A 19,595-nucleotide genomic window follows, 5' to 3' on the forward strand; every position below is an offset into this window, starting at 1 on the left:
GAGCTGGAAGAATTCTTCCTTTTGTCGGTCTTTAATGACCCTGACTATGACCGATGTGGGACTCAACAGCTCTAGAGTCCGGTTCTCACAAAAGTAGTCCTGACAAAATGACCATAATAAAATAAAATTAAATTAAAAGCCCGCTCACTTGACTCTTTTCTTGTCAGTCGCAGGGAAGGACCAGTGAGCTTTGATGTCCAATTAGTGTTCAGCACAGGCCTTGTTTCCTGTGGCTTCCAAGTCGCTCTGGGCGCTCTCTGACCTCCTGGTGGGGCAAATGAAAACTGTAGAATAAACAGCTGTTTGTTTTTGCTTAAGAAGCCCAGGATGGTAGAAAACGAAGTGAAAAGACAAGACCGTGGTAGAGGCTGGAGTTATTTCGAAGCGTTCAGAGGCAAGGCAGAACAAAGAGGCTCCAGAGCAAGGGTAGTCAAACTGCGGCCCTCCAGATGTCCATGGACTACAATTCCCAGGAGCCCCTGCCAGCATTCGCTGGCAGGGGCTCATGGGAATTGTAGTCCATGGACATCTGGAGGGCCGCAGTTTGACTACCCCTGCTCCAGAGTCTTACACACCCACTCCAGCTTTGTTCTGGTTCTGAGCCCCATTTTCCCACAATCGCTACCTGCATCTTAAGCCCTTCCTATTGGCAGCTCCAGATGCCTCACCTGTGGTTGCATAGTGTATGCACAAGCCTGACCAGCCTGATGCATTCTGAGCCTCTCACAACCAGATTCTCATTCGCAGTGTTCTCCATGGCCAGAGATCACGTATGTCAATAATGTCTCGTCCCCCGGCTTTAGCAGTTCTCACAGCAGCTTTTCCATCAGCGAAGGGTAAGTGTGGGCAATGCCACTCTCTTGCAAGCTACTCTAAGCGACTGCTCCATTTGCTGAGCGGCCGGTTTGCAGCGTCTAGGATGGGGATCCTCCAACATTTCCAGGTCACTGAGCCCCTTTGGAGTTCTGACGTGGTATGGTGGGTGCAGCCCCAGCATGGCTGGCCTTCAGTCGCACAGCGAACATCTGGCCACTGCAACGTTTTTAAACGTCTGCACAGCCAGTCAGAAGCCTTGCTGGAGAAAAGTCCCGCCTGACCCCACCCGCTTTATGAAAACTCCTGGTGGGCACCAGGAAAGGGGCTGGCTTTCTCATGGCTTTTCCCAAACTTCTCAGGTCAGTTATCTACATTTTTCCTTAATAGGTTTCAAGGTGGGGCACCCTGTCTCCCGCAAAATGTCTCCAGGAGGGAAGAAAGCCAAAGAAATGCTAGCAAAAATGAACTTATGTCCCCTCCTTGTGCCCCCCCGCAGGGCACTTTGCTCTGCAGGTATGAATTTGCTATGGGGCCCGGGAGGCACACCTGGCTTTGATCCCGGGGGGGCCGGGAGGCACACCTGGCCTTGACCAGGGGCAGGGGCAGGGCCTTTTCAGTCCTGGCCCCTACCTGGTGGAATGAGCTTCCAGACCAGCTGCAGGCCCAGTCGGGGCTCTCAGAATTCCGCAAGGCCTGCAAAAGGAGCTCTTCCGTCAGGCGTTTGGTAGAGGCCGGGTAGAAACCCAGGGTATGTGATCATCCCCCCTCCTCCCCTGGCTCCTGGGTGCGGAGTTAGACTGTGCCAGGAGCCTTATTCCATTCTTTTCTGCCAGCCATAACTCCACTAACACCAAGACTGAAGCTCTGGAATATGGGGAGGGTTATATATGTTCTTATTGGATGTTACAATATATTTCTGAGCCAGCTTCTGGGAACGGTGATATAAAAATGTAAAAAATGTAAAAATAAATAAACAGAGTTTGGGCCTTTGTCTACTTCTTGAGTGCGGATACTCCCTTTCCCCTCCCCACTGTGGCTCCCCACGTCAGCATAGCGTTTGTTTAAGTTGCAATTGAAGTTTGCCTTAACTGAGGCTTGAAACATGCCTCTAAATGTTTGTTACAGTCAATCACAGTTAAGGTCATGGTAGCCCATTGCCATAGTTAGGGATAGAGGGGAGAATTGATGGGAGGTTTGGGGCCAGGAGTGCTGCTTGATCCTATGGGAGGCTGGTGTTCTTTCTACCTGCAGGATCACCTTTGGCAAGATGTAGTTCAATTCAGCAATGTGTCTAAATAGATAGGACGGCAAGCAGAGACGTGCAAATCTCAACTTTCTTGTGTTTCTTTTTGCAAACCTAGAAACGGGTCTCCGAATCACCAGCCTGAGCCCCCTGCTCCAATCACAGATGTAAGTCCAATGTCACGTTTGCCTTTTCATTACTTCTGTGGCTTTATTGGCCTTATATTTGTATCCTGCCCTTTCTTCTAAGAAGCTCAGCGTGGTCCATCTCCTCCACTCTGCCCCAGAGACAAGCCTTTTATGTAGATTAGGGCGAGAGAGTGACTGGCAACCCAGGATTGGGATTTTGCCCTGGATTTCTCATATCCTGGTTGAACTCTCTAACCCAGGGGTAGTGAAAACTGCAGCCCTCCAGATGTCCATGGACTACAATTGCCATGATCCCCTGCCAGCGCTGGCAGGGGCTCATGGGAATTGTAGTCCATGGACATCTAGAGGGCTGCAGTTTTCACTACCCCTGTTCTAATCACTACGCCACCCAGTCTCTTTGAGCTAACTTGTAATTAGAGCAGACTTTTGCAACCTTTTGACTGTGGAGGTACCACTGAAATATTTTTCGGGCTTCGCGGTACCAGGAAGTGATGTCAGTTGGCCACACCTCCCTGTCACACCCGCTTCAGGGGAGCACGGTATACAAATGTAATAAAACAAATAATTAAAATTAGTGAAAGGAGCCTCGGCCTACAAAAGTTTCCGTGGCCAGGGGCCTTCCCCTTCCCACCCCATCCAGGCCCATCATTGGCCACTTGGGGAGGGGACAGGTCAGCCTGCTCAATTAAGGGTAGAAATGTAGAACCTTTTTCTTTCCTCTTCAAGCGGAGCTGGAAACAGTAGGCACAGGGTGGGATGGCTCTCCCCGGCTGCCATTTTGAAAACTCCCACACCGTGGTACGATTGAGGGGCCTTCACGCTACCGTATGATACTGCAGTACCACAGTTGAGAAAACCGGTTTTGAATAATCCAGTGGCCCCTTCTGCGTATGAGTCTGCAGTGGATGCACAGATGACTCTTGAAAATGTTTCTTTTCTCCCCTCTCTAAGGACATTTTATTCTTCTGTTGTAGAACCTTCTGCCGACATCCACGCCTCAGGAAGCTCAGCAGTGGCTGCACCGAAACCGCTTCTCGACTTTCTCACGGCTTTTCACAAACTTCTCAGGTCAGTAACGAGAGTGATTTTTCTGCCCCTGCTTGTCATTATCATGAGAAGGTTTGGTTTTGCTTTTTCATTTTGCATCTGATGAAGGGAGCCTTGGCTCACAAACGTTTCTACCCTGAAAACTATGTTAGTCCCTTAGGTGCTCCCCGGCTCACCTCTTGGCTTCTTGAGTTCCTCGTGTCAGTGCCCCAAATGTGCCTTCTGTGCCTCCCCTGAAATGCTCTAGGACAGTGGTCCCCAACCTTTATTAGGCTGGGGACCGGCAGGGCATCGGACCGCGCCCGCGCGGGCCGTGCCTACGCTTCGGGCCGCGCCTGCGGGCCGCACCCGCGCATCGAGCCGCGCCCGGCCGCGCCCGCAAGCCGCGCCCGCGGATCGGGCCGCGCCCGCGGGCTGTGCCCGCGGATCAGGCCGGCCCTGATTCCCTCTCCCCGCCCTCCCGCAGTAAGAAGCTTCCCGGGCCGCAAGCTTGCGGCCTGGGAAGTTTTTTACTGCGGAGGGGGGGGGGCGGGGAGAGGGAGAGGGAGCCGCGGCCCGGCGCCATGGCCTTTGCGGCCCGGCGGCGGGCCGCAGCCCGCAGGTTGGGGACCACTGCTCTAGGAGCCTCTTGGTGCCTAGGCATCTCCAGAGTCTCCAGTTGCTAATAACCACATGCATTTGGAAGTGGACAAGTCAAAATCCAAACCAGATCACTCCCTTTTCCTTAATATAAGAACAAAGTTAGCATCCAATGGCACCTCTGGGACTTACAAACTATTATTCAAGGTATTAGCTTTTGTGTGCATGCACACTTCTTCAGATAAGACCCCAAATTCATTGGCCTTAAATTGACTGATCTCAAGCTTTGTTCCACTGCTGCGGATCAACATGAGTATCCCACCTGAATTTTTCCTTAAGATAGGCATAGTAATCAATCCATTTCTTAGGGCAGAGGTAGTCAACCTGTGGTCCTCCAGATGTTCATGGACTACAATTCCCATGAGCTCCTGCCAGCAGATGCTGGCAGGGGCTCATGGGAATTGTAGTCCATGAACATCCAGAGGACCACAGGGTGACTACCCCTGTCTTAGGGTATTTGAAATTGAGAATGTTTAAAAATGGCTAGTCTGGTGCCTTGGTTATAGGCACAAACTCTCCCTCCCACAGTACTCTAGTCAAGGGTTTGAAGTCCATCCCCCCCCCAGGTGAGTTCCTATGCTGGAGCTTAGCTTTCTCCTGTCAGCCTGAAAACTGGTATGGAGGTGCACCCCTTGAGGATTTCATCCCACATGATTGGGAGCAGGTCACATGTAGAAATGTGTTTCCAGTTGAAACCAATACAAATGCATGGAAAATCATTAAGCAAAGAATAAAATTGAGTATCATTTTGTTGCACGTCGCTGGTTGCTCTCTCTGCTCCTTGTGGCTCCCATCTGTCTCGTTTTAACTTTACCCTTCTTTCAAGGGGCTCGACACACATAGAATCATAGAATAATAGAGTTGGAAGGGACCTCATGGGTCATCTAGTCCAACCCCCTGCACTGTGCAGGACACTCACATCCCAATCGCTCATCCACTGTAACCTGCCACCCCCTTAAGCCTTCACAGAATCAGCCTGGTTTTTGACCGTCTCCATCTCATCTGTGCAAACGTCTCCTTACAGGCTAGCATTCAAGACAGCTTTGTCTGAATGCAAAACTTCATTGTATTGGTCTGCTGATTTAGGGTAGCATCAAAGTAGAATGAAGGGGGAGTTTAAAAACTTAATTATTCAAGGGGCTTTTCCATGTAGGTAGTAGAGTTGCACTATACTAAATGTTTCAGAAAGTTACTTAGGTAAATGATTAAGCACCATGGTCTATACCAGGGGTAGTCAAACTGCGGCCCTCCAGATGTCCATGGACTACAATTCCCAGGAGCCCCCTGCCAGCGAATGCTGGCAGGGGGCTCCTGGGAATTGTAGTCCATGGACATCTGGAGGGCCGCAGTTTGATTACCCCTGGTCTATACTATCATGTCCAATTTGCTGTGACTAGGCTCCCATGATGTAATTTTTGCATAAATTAATGTGTCATGTTAATATTTATGCTTTGCTTAGGTTCTGTTTTTAGACTTCGGATCAGTTCTGCAACCCTAATTCCTATTGCCTTGTTCATAGAATGCCCCATCCTATCAATTTGATTTACTCACTCTGTGTAATCCACCTTGAGTCCAAGTGAGAAAGGGGGGCTATAAATAACACGAAGATCTGTCACATTTAAACAGTTGCTGACACGTCATTCCATCTTACCTTTTCTCTTTCCCCTGCGTCTTTGGTTTTTCCATCCCAGGGGCTGATTTATTGAAACTAACCAGAGAAGATGTCATACAGATCTGTGGTCCTGCAGACGGCATCAGGCTCTTCAATGCATTAAAAGGACGGTGCGTAGCGTCAAAATGGACTTCCAGACAGTTGTTGCTCTGAGCAATAGTGATGAAAACAGGGCTTCTACCTTTGTTTTCGGTGCCGGAAAACTTACTGGAATGCAGCTTATCAACTTGATGAGACTGAAGAGAATTTTCACAGAATGCAGGTGCCCCATAATAGACCAGATGCAGTCAGGTTGACGGAGGAAAACTTTTGCTTGCTGAGTTCTTGAACACATAGAAGTGTCAACTCTGTGCAGAACCAGCACTTAAACTGAACATGAAAGATGCTTCCAACTGTTAGGAGGAAGACTAGTAAGCAAACATTTATGGCTTCTTCATTAAAGCCAGTTTTAAATCAATTTATTACAGTCGTGGACTGGCAGAATAAGAACCGTATTAACTGTGTGACTATAAGACTAGATGTGCAATCTTCCATTAAAAGATATATAAAAAAAACAACCATCGCTAAATAAACATTGGGTTTTGGTCAGGGGTAGTCAAACTGCGGCCCTCCAGATGTCCATGAACTACACTTCCCAGAAGCCCCTGCCAGCATTTGCTGGCAGGGGCTTCTGGGAATTGTAGTCCATGGACATCTGGAGGGCCGCAGTTTGACTACCCCTGGTCTTGGTAGACACCAGCAGCTGCACAGAATCTGGCAACTCTATCTGACGTTCCAGATTCAAGGTCTGCTAGAAGAATGGAGGTATACTATTCCCCTGATCTCGCCTCTTTTTTTTCCCAGTAGGATGCGTGTAATAAAGCTATATCTAAGATCACCATAGAAAGTGCAATGCAACAGCACGTTATCCAGCTGTTCGTTAAGGACAGCTTTCCTTTCATTGCCCCTCACTGATTCTCTGTGAAACATGGATCACTGCATGCTGATTTTGCCCCACTTGTGTGTAGCTGGCTAGTCAAACAAATGAGTTGATACAGACCGATCTCTGCTGTGAACAGCAGTTGGGTTTCTGTTGAGGGCTGTAGGAGGCCTTTCCATGTCATGGAGTTAATGTTCCAGTTGTGATTGCTGAGATAGTGCTGAAATATGTTACTGTAGCAGTGGCTGAAGGCTATAGCAGGGAGCTTCATTTATTCTGTGCAGCCCAACAGTTATTTTAAAACGGGTAATTTTTTTCTCCCAGGGGTTGATTTACTTGCTTCTGCCTAGTGCAGCCTTTCTCAGCTTTTTTGCCATTGAGAAACTCTTGAAATATTCTTCAGCCTTTGAGAAGCCCCAGAAGTGGTGAAATTGTAGAGTTGGGAAGCATAGCTGTGGACACGCCCACCCGGGCCCCTCCCCTTCCCCCCCTACAGCCCCATCATTGGCCATTTGGGGAGGGCTGGTCAAAATGACCATATGTGGTCATATCACCTGATGACTGCTTAACAAATTTAAAAAATATATTAAACATTAATTAACTCCCACGCATTCGGGAAACATTTCCAGGGCTGTCAAGAAACCCCAGGGTTTTATGAATCCGTGGCCTAGTGTGTTAATTGCTGTAGTCTGTAAAGCTGAGGGTAGGAATGAATGGAGACAGGTATTAAGGGAATGCGGACAAAAAAAATGTACCGACAGTGTGACTCTCAGAGGGTATGTGGGACACATACTTGCTTTGGGGCTACTAGGTCAGAGACCCCTCCGTGCCTTGCAAAGACGCACACAGACGTACATACAGAGATTTCCCCCTATTTCCCCCTTTACCTGTCGGTTTCCCAACCTCCTTAGTTCCTTCCCCCTCCCTCCCTAGCAAAGACACACACTTACCTGTTGGTTTCCCAACCTCCTCCTTGGTTCCTGCCCCCTCCCTCCCTCCCTCCCTCACACACACACACACACACACACACACACAAAGACATACAGAGACTCCCTCCACCCCTTACCTGTGAGTTTCCCAACCTCCTCTTCGGGTCCTCCCCCCTCCCTCCCTCGCAAACACACACACAGACATACATACAGAAATCCCCCCTCCATTTCCCCCTTTACCTGTTGGTTTCCCAACCTCCTTAGTTCCTCCCCCCTCCCTCCCTAGCAAAGACACACACTCCCTTCCCCCTGCCCCCTTCCTCTTCCTGCTTACCTTCTCCTAGGGCCTCCTCCGCTGCTTCAGCCCCCACTGGTTGTGCAGTGGCTGGCTAGTACCCTGGGGCCGGTGCAGCCACTTGCTGGGCCCTTTACATCTTCTGGCGCGCTCCACGGGCGGGACGATGGACATCACGTCTGTATTCATGTCTGTTTGATATTAATTTGGTGCAGCAGGAGATGTGTCCCACATCAAAACGCAAACATGGGACATGACAGGGTCAGATGATGGTTCAGAGGAGCCCATAGCTCAGAAATAGAACACGTGCTTTTCAGGCAGAAGAACCCATGTTCAATCCCTGGCATCTCCACTTACAAGAGTCATCACTAGCAGGTGTTGTGGAAAGGCCCTAGTCTGGCTGAGAGCTGGGGACCCATCACCAGTAAGAGTAAAAACCTGAGCTAGGTAGGCCAGTAGTCTTGACAACATATAGAACAACTTCACGTCGTTGCACACGGCAAAGGACAGTAAGTAGCTAGGAGAAGAGGTGATGGGTAGAGATCACTTACAGAGAGTAGATATGGTGGTGTTGCTTTCCCATCATATCTGGGAAGGATGGACCTCTCTAACAGAAACACTGTGAGCCCCTTGACAGTCAACAAGTCAGAAGTTCTTGCCTGAACTATGGTCCTAAGAGCCTCTTGATTTACCAAGCTTCAAAATGGGGTGAAATGCAAATTGATCTTAGAGTTGAGTTATATTCCTATTTTGAAGAAGACACAGCTTCCTTGAAAAAAAATCAGGAATCCCATCTCTTTTCCACACTTGTCAGTGAGCTGCTTTATACATTTTACATGCTGTGCTCCTGTATTGTACATTCTTTAAATGGACCATTGGCACACATGGATTGTCTGTGTCCCCTTGCACATGTATCATAACTGAGCTCAGTTGGCTATGGTTCTTCATAGCATATTTTAGCAGCATAGATAATGTTAACAACGACCGTTTGCTGCGAATACCCACCAAAGCTTTAATGAGATTTAAAATGAACTCCTGGGGAAAAAAACAACAGGATATATAGAACCCCAGCTTGGCTTTGACTCTTCCCCAGGAGATGTATGTTTACTGGTCCAGACAATCTTAGATGGACAGAGGCCAAAACTTGATAGTATGAGAATGTATCAGGAAACAGCCATTTAAAGAGCCTTAAGAGACATAGGGAGAACACACACACTGCCAGCACTTGGAGAAGAAAGCAAAGTTGCAGATGTTCATATGGAAATTCAAGAAGACTCTGAGCCAAGTTGAAAAGGCTGGTTTACTTGCTTTAAAAAGAAAACAAGGCTGGTTATCAACCATATCCGAAAGGGTCATATTGGGACTGAAGTGGCTCTGGATGTCCAAGGACATGTCTCAATAGAATAGAAACCCTAAGAAGTGGTGAGTCCCCCTGCACAATTCCTATGGCAGAAAGCACCAGTCCTGAAATGGAATGCATTACAGGGAGGGCATAGTAACGCCCTACCTAATTGAAACTCGAAGGCGATCTCGAAGTGGAGAGAAGATATGGAAGAAGTAATGTCCTAACAGGTGACTTCCACTGCCCTCACATTGACTGCCTATTTAGGCTGAGAGACATAATTTCCCAATACTTTAAATCAGGGGTAGTCAACCTGTGGTCTTCCAGATGTCCATGGACTACAATTCCCATGAGAATTCTCATGGGAGAATTCTCATGGGAATTGTAGTCCATGGACATCTGGAGGACCACAGGTTGACTACCCCTGCTTTAAATGATTGTGCCTCGGTGCAGTGAGTCATGGAGCCAGCTAGACGAGAGGCGTCCATGGACCTGAGTGATGTTTGGAATGTGGTGTGAGCAGACTTGTCCCCCCCCCTGGGAAGAAGTAGAAGAAGAAGAGTTGGTTCTTATATGCCGCTTTTCCCTACCCGAAGAAGGCTCAAAGCGGCTTACAGTCGCCTTCCCATTCCTCTCCCCAGAATAGCCCTGGATCCTGTAGAATAAGGAGCAATCAGGCGACTTCATGTGCTTCCCATCTCTTAGCCTTTATATTTCCATGGAGGAAATACTCATGACCCCTCTGTTGAAGACTTGGGAAGGCAAACACAAACAACGCCTCCTAACTAAATGATTAGTTAGACCGAGGGCTGAATCTGTCATTCGGCAGAAGGGTGTGGTACAGCCCTCCCAGAACTGCATCACTGCAGGGTTTGAAGATTGCATGTCTTTTTTTTTTTTAACGCCTTCTGTGCCCTTCCTTATGGACATCTGTACTGTTGAGCAGCCTAAATATTGCATGATGAAATAAAACGCTACAAGTACAGCCCGTATTGGCAATTTGGAGAGACTCCTGGGGGACCAACTTCCTAACAGTAGTTTAGAGCAGGAGTAGTCAACCTGTGGTCCTCCAGATGTCCATGGACTACAATACCCATGAGCCCCTGCCAGCATTCGCTGGCAGGGACTCATGGGAATTGTAGTCTGGACATCTGGAGGACCACAGGTTGACTACCCCTGGTTTAGAGGAAGGAGGGCACAATAGTTTTGCTCTGACTCTAGCTTGGTGTCTTCTCTTTAGCCCTTTCTTCAGTTTCTTTTCTCTGTGTTCTTTCTCTGAACACCTCTATTAACCCTTTCCCCCATGCGCTGCTCACAGATCAGCATGGCTGCTTCATTGCTTCCCCACAAGGTTCTTTGCAGTCTATTCTATCCTTTTCCGGCTTCTCGGTCTTCACCTTTCACCTCTTTCCCCATCCTATCATTCCTTGCACTTAGTTCTCTTTCTCATCGTTTCTTTCTGTCTGCATCCTTGGCTCTCCTCCTGCCTCTCCATTCAGTCCTCTGGTCTCTCTTCCTTCCTGACAGTTTACACCAGCAGCAGCCTGCCAAGGTTCTACTTTCCCAGAAACCGAAACACTGAAAGAGTCTCTGCAGATGAGTCATCAAGTGGCAGGTTGGCTAGAACAGCTTCTGCCAACTCCACCTCATGCATGTGTGAGCCCAGGGAGAGGAGAAGCATTGCAGATGTGACCATGCAGGCAGAGAGATGTGAAGGCCAAGGAGGGAGGGGGAGCAGAAGGGGTATTTTTCTGACTTTTCCTGCTTTTCCTAATGATACTGTTAAGGCACTACGGGGAACACTGAAGGGGAACTCTGGTTAATCCTATTCTTCCTTTTGGAATGAGTGGAATACTTTTAAGACAAAGTTTTACTCAAATTGAATAGGAAGAATAGTTCTGTAAAACAGGGGTAGTCAACCTGTGGTCCTCCAGGTGTTCATGGAGTACAATTCCCATGAGCCCCCCTGTCAGCAAACGTTGGCGGGGGCTCATGGGAATTGTAGTGCATGGACATCTGGAGGACCACAGGTTGACTACCCCTGCTGTAAAAGATAGTCTGAAGCATTAGATCGTTCCTAAGTATAATGTTTAAATGTGAATAATTTTGGCAACCGTTATTATGCTATACCGTGTGTAATAATAACATATTGCTAAAGAGTTCAGTGTTTTTCAGTATTATAAAACCCAATATTCAAATGCCCCTACACCTTGGCTGTTTCTGTCCAAACAATTTTCTCTTTTGTTCACTACTGAATTTATCTTCAATTTTTACTTCCCCCCGCCCCTCTCAGAAGGCAGAAATTAAGATGCACCTGCTATGATAGCACAGGGTGTAGAAGTTTGCCACTCAAGTCCTGGGTAGATACATTTTTCCTTAGAGAAAAGACCTTTATGCCTCAAATTGCATAAATATGTTATGGAGTAACTAAGTTATAAAGGATGCATTATATGTTAAATCAGTACAAGAAGAAGGGTTGTTTTTATACCCTGCTTTTAACTGTCCAAAGGAGTCTCAAACTTGCCTTCCCTTCCTCTCCCGCAACAGACACCCTGAGACATAGGTGAGACTGAGAAAGCTCTGAGAGAACTGTGACCGGCTCACGGTCACCCAGTGGGCTGCAGGTGGAGGAGGAGTGGGGAATCAAACCCGGCTCTCCAGATTAGAAGCCACTGCTCTTACCGCTATACCAAGCTTAGGTTTAATAGGGAAGGAAATATTGTGTATGTTTCAGTTTTTCCCAGAATTCCCTCTTCCCATGTGCACATGCACCCACACCCTAAAGTGCCTTCAAAACCTCCAAAATGTTGCCATTTCTATGCAGGCCTGCCCACATCTTCATCTCTGCTTCTGACGGGTTTTAGATGAGCCTTCGGCTGCCTCTTGACATTCCACTGGTGGTGCAGCATCTGCTGCTCTGTTGCTCCTTCCGGCACAGCTGGGCTAATGAGAGGCACCTGGCCTGACTTATGAAGGGAGCATGAGAGGCTTACACAAACAATTGGCAGGCAGGGAAAGCACTGCAAGCCATAAGTCTGCAATCTCCCTAAAAGGCCACAAGAGGGAGGGGCTTACAGTCAGTCTCCGTAGCGGATCTGGAGCAAACCAAAACGGGGCTTGCGCTGAGGCTGTAGTCCAGGGGTAGTCAAACTGCGGCCCTCCAGATGTCCATGGACTACAATTCCCATGAGCTCCTACCAGCGTTCGCTGGCAGGGGCTCATGGGAATTGTAGTCCTTGGACATCTGGAGGGCCGCAGTTTGACTTCCCCTGCTATAGTATCTTGCCAGCTGTAAACTCTTTTCAGGCGCTCTGAGACGAGACGCTGAAATAAAGTCCCTTTGCTTAATCTGGTGCTGTCCACAGGCAGAGACTCTTGGATGTGGTGGAAAAGGCTTAAAAATGCAGTGGTCCCATGAGTCAGAACACTCAGTCCATCCTGGAAAGAGTGTGCCATGTGCCCCATTCTCAATACATGGATTGGCTTTTGGCTTTCCATTTCCTACTGAAGTGCCACTTCCTTCCCTCCCACTCTGCCCCAACCTCCCTTTCAGCTCTCCGGTGCTCACCTCTTCTTTCCTCCGCAGGATGGTACGGCCGAGACTGACTATCTACGTTTGCCAAGAGTCCCAGCAGTTGAGGGACCAGCAGAAGCATGAGGACGGAGATGCAGCCAACAGTACTTTCTTCGGTAAGAGCTGCAGGGAAAGGAGCATCAATATGTCAGAGAATCAGAGAATCATAGAGTTGGAAGGGGCCATGCAGGACATCTAGTCCAACCCCCTGCTCTATGCAGGATCAGCCCTAAGCATCCAAGAAAAGTGTGTATCCAACCTTTGCTTGAAGACTGCCAGTGAGGGGTAGCTCACCACCTCCTTAGGCAGCCTATTCCACTGCTGAACTACTCTGACTGTGAAAATTTTTTTCCTGATATCTAGCCTATATCGTTGTACTTGAAGTTTAAACCCATTACTGCGTGTCCTCTCCTCTGCAGCCAGCAGAAACAGCATCCTGCCCTCCTCCAAGTGACAACCTTTCAAATACTTAAAGAGGGCTATCATGTCCCCTCTCAACCTCCTTTTCTCCAGGCTGAACATTCCCAAGTCTCTCAACCTATCTTCATAGGGCTTGGTCCCTTGGTCGGCCAATCTCTTGGTGAGGTTCTCGGATATGATCGGCGCAGTGTTTAATCCACGGAATTGATGGGACTTCTTTCTTACAGGACTCCCCACTTAGCCGGTCGATGACTTTTTAAAGAAATGGTTATTTTTAAACTGACTTCTTATATGGACGGCAAACCTACTCTTAAAAGGGACGCTGTCTTATGCAAGGGAGAATGCCTGTTGAAACGGCACAGAAAAAACACATGGATCTCAACATAAAATCCACCCCCCAATTTATTGCAGTCTTATTGAAAAAAGTGGACTGAGATGGGGGTGACCCTGCCTGGAAATACACAGTCAATCAATTAGATTTGAGTCCAGGTGCACCTTCGAGGCCAACAAGATTTTCACGGTATATGTTTTTGAGGGTCAAAGCTCCTTTTGTCGGACACGTCTCAAAAGTTCACTCCCTGAACATCTTCCTGGCCTTAGAATCATAGAATCATAGAGTTGGATGGGGCCATACAGGCCATCTAGTCCAACCACCTGCTCAACACAGGATCAGCCCTAAGCATCCTAAAGCATCCAAGAAAAGTGTGTATCCAACCTCTGCTTGAAGACTGCCAGTGAGGGGGAGCTCACCACCTCCTTAGGCAGCCTATTCCACTGCTGAACTACTCTGACTGTGAAATTTTTTTTCCTGATATCTAGCCTATATCGTTGTAAGTTCTGTGCTCCCCCCCCCAATGATCAATTTGGAAGTGCTCCTTGTTAGTTGTTGTTTGTCCCTTGTTGCAGTCTATCATGCCATCTACTTGGAGGAGCTGACAGCTGTGGAGCTGACGGAGAAGTTAGCCCAACTCTTCAGCATTTCCTCCCAACAGATAAGCCAGATCTACAAACAAGGTCCCACAGGGATACACGTCCTCATCAGCGACGAGGTGAGCACGCCCCAGTGAATTGCAGGCACTCGGGGAGTTTGGAACGGCACTGCCCACTAAGTCTGCTCCTGTGAGCATCGAAAAGGGAAGTGGGGACCAGCACCAAGGAGTGATTGTCAGAGATCACAGGCCTATTAACTACATTTCCAAATGGGGATTAGCCCCAACTGATTTGAATGTGAAAATAATAGCCAGATTCAGCAGCGACTTTGGACTGCAGTGACCCCATATAGTATCTCACACTTTCTTCCTTTGGGTGGAGAAGCTTGTTGTTGCTGGATTGTACAAAAGTTTCTTCAAAGAACACATGTGCGTTAGCAATAAATGAACACCTGGAAAACATCTCTCATTCATACATACTAGTTCATTTCCTTTCACCCAACTTCAGCTCCTGCAGCTTGCCTGGGAAGCAGGTTACAAATAGAAGCCTCTGGAGGTGGGCCAAAAAATGGCAGCTGTCTTTCAATCTGTGTTCCAAGCAGCCGCTAGCTTTTGTGGATGCTTAGGGAGGGGCTCATCTTAAGAGCCTCTGGATCATCTTAAGAGCCTCTTGTGGCGCAGAGTGGTAAGGCAGCCATCTGAAAGCTTTGCCCATGAGGCTGGGAGTTCAATCCCAGCAGCCGGCTCAAGGTTGACTCAGCCTTCCATCCTTCCGAGGTCGGTAAAATGAGTACCCAGCTTGCTGGGGGGTAAACGGTCATGACTGGGGAAGGCACTGGCAAACCACCCCGTATTGAGTCTGCCATGAAAACGCTAGAGGGCGTCACCCCAAGGGTCAGACATGACTCGGTGCTTGCACAGGGGATACCTTTACCTTTACCTTTAGGGAGGGGCTAGTAATGAAGAAGAAGAGTTGGTTCTTATATGCCGCTTTCTCTACCCGAAGGAGTCCCAAAGTGGCTTACAGTTGCCTTCCCTTTCCTCTCCCCACAACAGACACCCTGTGAGGAAGGTGGGGCTGAGAGAGCCCTGATATTACTGCTCGGTCAGAACAGCTTTATCACTTACTAGAAATTAAGCCCGCTGTTGTGCAAATACAGCGGGCGCTAGGTAGGGCACTCTGGTGTAACGGGGCGGCTTACTGGCTGGGCGGGCCCCAGCAGCAGCGCGGCGTATGGTTGTGGGGCGGCGTGCAATTAGGATGAAGTTCGAGCTTTGTTTCAGCAGGGCTGGGCGGCGGCAGTGGCTGCCCCCACCCAGCGGCCGTCCAGCCGTGGGGGTGAGTTCTGGCGGCGCTCCCCGGGAGGCTTAAAGGAAGGGTGGGTGCTGTCGGCTGCGGGGGCGATCCCGGGCAGCACGGGGTGTTGGTGGAGGTTGAGAGGGTGTGGGGGATGGGGGCAGCCAAGCGCCGGAATCGGCGCAGGCGTATTAGAGCCGTGGGGCAGGGTAGGGAGGCAGCCATGGCGGGCAGAAACCAGGCATGCGCGGACCTCTGCGCATGCATGGTTTAGTCAAGGTTTTGGCGGTGGCCGGGCAGGTCGCGCTGGGCCTCTCCGCGGCCGTGTTTGGGAGCCGAGGGGCAGGGACGCAAAGGGGTGGAAAGCGGCAAGGGTAAGCAGGAGCGGGCAGGCGGGGTGGCTGGAGCGGTTTAAAGATGTGACTGGCCCAAGGTCATCCAGCTGGCTGCATGTGGAGGAGTGGGGGGGAATCAAACCCAGCCCGCCAGATTAGAAATCTGCACTCCTAACCACTACGCCAAGCTGGCTCTAATGCTAGATGAGCTTCCTCACGAGAGAGCTTGTCTGTCTCTGCTTGATCCCTCTTATACTGCCCAGCCAGAGAAGAGCATTGTGTGTTCTAGGCTGTGCTTAAAAGTGAAGCCCCACAAGCCTGGCCTGTGTGCTCCATAAGCTGGATGTGTGCCCCAGAGTCCTTTGCAGCCAGACGCTCAAGGAGTTCCTCATCACACAAACAGAGGAAAGGATGACCTTGGGCCAGTCACAGTTTGCTCAGAGCTCTCTCAGCGCCACCTACCTCCTGGGTGTCTGCTGTAGGGAGAATAAGGGGAAGGCTTTGAGACTCTTTCGGGTAATGCAAAGCGAGGTACAAAGAACCAGCTCTTCTTTCCAGATGACTAATGCGTGGATCCTTAAAGCTGCTCTTTGTCTTCATTCATTCTTTTAGATGATACAGAACTTTCAGGATGAGTCGTGTTTTGTCCTGGACACGATGAAAGGTAAATAACCTGATGCTCAGCAGTGTCTGTGTTAGCCAGTTCCCTGTTTCGCCTTGACTTTCTCTGGATCTTTACTCCTCGCTATAGAATGAACCAGTATTTATGGTGATGAATGTGCTACATCTCGGCTTCTTCAGTAGCGGTGGGTTTTGAACGGGGGACGGGGGAGTTCAGCCGGAGTCTCATGACGCTGTATTTCCTTTGCAGCTGAAACCAACGACAGCTACCACATCATCTTAAAATAAGCGGAGACTTGGACCTAACCACCTGTCTTTGCACGCGCACCGCTTCACCGTCTGTCTTGGCACCTGGATACCGACAAGACATCCACAAAAGCGACTGAGATCCATCTTGTTACCGCAGCATGTTGCCTCTTGTTAGGCGAACACCCTGTATAGTTGCCGGCAGGCGGGTAGGCGTCTGTGGCAAGCATGCCGCGGCTTGTTCGGTATTCCACAACATGGCTACAACTGCCGGGCTGCCCCGAGAATGGGAACTTTGCAATGATGTGTCATTGGTTGGGGAAGAGCTGCCGATCACGTATGGCTGCAACACTTTGGGGGTCGGTGGGGGGCGGGCGGGAATGTTTGTGATGACAATATTCTGGGAACCTCAGGAAGCGAGCCTCTGTTCTGGAAAGCCCGTTGGTCTCAGCTGTGCAAGCTCTCTGGATGCGGACTTGGCTGCGAGAGCCGAAGAGATTTTCAGGTTTTGGACCAATTTTGAGATAAAAGACTTGGTTCTCGTTCGGACTACTTCAGACCTCATGCATTTTTTAGATAAAGAGGTGTGTGTGTGTGAGAGAGAGAGAGATCAAGAGAGAGAGAGAGATCTATGGTTCTGTTTCTTCCCTGCCAGTATAAATGAGAAGGAACTCATGAGCATAGAAAAGGACTGCCTGTGGCTTTATTCTACACTCCAGCGCAAAAGATTCCCGAGTACAAATAAGAGAAAATGCTCTCTGGACATCATTGGCTGACTTTGTTTCTTTATTATTATTATTATTTTTATTATTATTATTATTATTCAATTTATTGCCCACCACTCCTGGAACCGGTTCATGTCGGGTTATGGATACACTCCCCCCCCCCCCTTTCCTAAGATGAGAAGGAGGAAGGACTCCTGGGGCTGAGGAATTTGGAATTGATGGAACTGATCTAGGGCTGTGCTGAATGAATGGTCTTTTTCGAGCAGGGCCGGCATTAGGCCGAAGAACAGAAGAAGGTGCTTGCTGGATCAGACCCGCGTTGCTTCCAGTGGCATTCTGAAGGCCATTGTAGTATTATCCAGGGAAGGGCCGGTAGTGGCAACAGCAGAGGCTGCGGAAGCTCCATGGAGACCAAGTGCCTGCCTTTCTGTTTCCAGAGTAGCGACTGATCTCTTGGGCATCAGCCTTCTGCCTAAATGAATTTCCTTAGCCCGGGAGGGAAAGACAGTGGGGAGGGAGTGCTGCAGTTACAAAGATGGTGCCCTGAAACCAACGGTAGACATCTTCTTGGAGGGACAAACCTCGCATCTCCGTACCCTTTTGGTGCCCTTATCAAACTGACATTCATGGCCGTTCAGAAAGCTTCTCCCAGTTTCTTGCAACACCTTGCTGCACCTTGCAGCGATATCATGGACCACAGAGGCCAGATAGGTGGGAGTTAACGTCTCCTGCGCTTAGATTTCTTCCCAAACATAGTATTTGTCTGCTTTGCTCGATTTGTTTTTTAACCAAAAGGAGGATTTTTTAAAATTAACTATGTTTTTAAAAAATATATATAGTATGGTGCCCTAATGAGGTGGCAGGAACTTGGGACTGATCAAATTAAAAGCAATAGTGGGGGGATGTGGGGAATAAACCCTATGGTAGTCAAAATGCCTGTTGCTGCCCTGTGTAAGCCAATGAAGACCAGCTTCTCTTTCAGTTGTTCCCCATTCAGTTGCCACTGGGGATCTAAATCCATAATCGTGGCATGGCTCCCTCCGTCTCACCTCCGCAAACCAGACCACCAGGGGCTTGAGCTGTGGTTTGCTTTAAGGCGATAACCAGGACGCCGTGGCCCAGCATGATGCAGCGTCAGACAAACGATTGTGCAAAATGATGTCCTGATAAGCCCTGCATCCATCGAAGCCAAATCGATTAGTTTTCTGTTCCTCATAATGCCCGGCTGACTGACACCCTTTCCTTCCCCTCCCAGCTGATTGACACCCTTTCCTTCCCCTCCCAGCTGATTGACACCCTTTCCTTCCCCTCCCCACCCTTTCTGCCCTTGAAAGCCCCTTACCCGTGAGGGTAGCTTACGAATTGTCCGTTTCTTCCTGGCACTGTGATCGTCGGCGTCAATTCTTGTTTTGTTTTTGTTAAACTAGAGAATGAAACTCTGAACTCAAGACATGGCTGTGGGTCTTTTCTTCTGACATGCCCGCCTCGCTTAATAAAACCTGAGAGTCCCTGCCCATCAGAAGGCCGTACAGGAGTGAAGCTACAGGAGACCCGAATTCAGTCTGTGTTGTTTGGGTGGCCTTGATGGCAGAAGAGTTTAACAGCACGAGAAATAGTCAAAGATGTGGACTTGGACTGCTGAGCAGTCTTCCGTGTGCATGCTTTGTGAATCCAGTGTTAGTCCAGCATTGAAAACAAGACTTTAAATGTTTTTCTAAATGTGGGACTGGTCTGATGAAGCAAATGCACAGGGGTCAACCTAGTGTCAACTGAGGTCTTTGATATTAAGGTTTTCAGGAGTGTAAGATCCACTTAGAACATCTACTGTGTAGGCATCCACAATCACGAATGTGGGCTTGTATCAATGTTCCTTTCTGTTTACTACGGAAGGTCGTATTGGAACGGGACTAAAGGTCACACTGGGACAAGGATATCCAAACACCAGTATATGTAATTTTGTTTTGCTTTAAAGAAGAACTTCTGTTTCTTCCTCCCAATTAACCGCTTTGCATTAGCGGCTTTAACAAATGAAGCACTCAGCTTGCTTGCTTAGCTATAATGGAGCTGCCTGCTTCCACCGTGGTGGGGAAACCATTTTTAAGCTAATGAGAACTTTGCTGATGCAGCAGGACATGGCCTGGAGATTGCACAGATTGATCTATGTAGCTCAGTTTGTCACAGAGAATAGAAATGAAGTCGGTGAGCCAAAAATTCCCCCTAAGCTTTTTCAAAGTAGGGCTAGTATTAAGGCGTTAAGAACATAAGATCCTTCCTGGATCAGACCAGTATTTGTTCTAGAGCAGCATCCTGTCTTTCACAGTGGCCAACTAGTTTCTCTGAAGCAGGGGTAGTCAACCTGTGGTCCTCCAGATGTTTATGGTGCAAAATGATGTCATG

The 19,595-nt window shown here is 48.8% G+C and overlaps 1 protein-coding gene across 2 annotated transcripts in view; it reads left to right on the top strand.

The window, feature by feature from the left end:
* TFCP2 (transcription factor CP2) overlaps positions 1 to 18,646 on the top strand; it is a 60,023-nt gene extending 41,377 nt beyond the window's left edge. Inside the window, exons 8-16 of one of the 2 annotated variants that reach the window (XM_077328923.1) lie at positions 748 to 836; positions 1,204 to 1,329; positions 2,178 to 2,226; positions 3,183 to 3,276; positions 5,586 to 5,676; positions 12,638 to 12,741; positions 13,952 to 14,094; positions 16,219 to 16,270; positions 16,478 to 18,646. In XM_077328923.1, coding sequence (XP_077185038.1) covers positions 748 to 836; positions 1,204 to 1,329; positions 2,178 to 2,226; positions 3,183 to 3,276; positions 5,586 to 5,676; positions 12,638 to 12,741; positions 13,952 to 14,094; positions 16,219 to 16,270; positions 16,478 to 16,515 — 786 coding nt within the window. In that variant the 3' untranslated portion in view covers positions 16,516 to 18,646. The remainder of the gene's footprint in view (positions 1 to 747; positions 837 to 1,203; positions 1,330 to 2,177; positions 2,227 to 3,182; positions 3,277 to 5,585; positions 5,677 to 12,637; positions 12,742 to 13,951; positions 14,095 to 16,218; positions 16,271 to 16,477) is intronic. The other variant, XM_077328924.1, reaches the window with a different exon arrangement.
* Positions 18,647 to 19,595: the final 949 nt, after the last annotated feature.

Source organism: Paroedura picta, chromosome 3 (genome assembly GCF_049243985.1).
Source record: "Paroedura picta isolate Pp20150507F chromosome 3, Ppicta_v3.0, whole genome shotgun sequence".
Taxonomy (NCBI): domain Eukaryota; kingdom Metazoa; phylum Chordata; class Lepidosauria; order Squamata; family Gekkonidae; genus Paroedura; species Paroedura picta.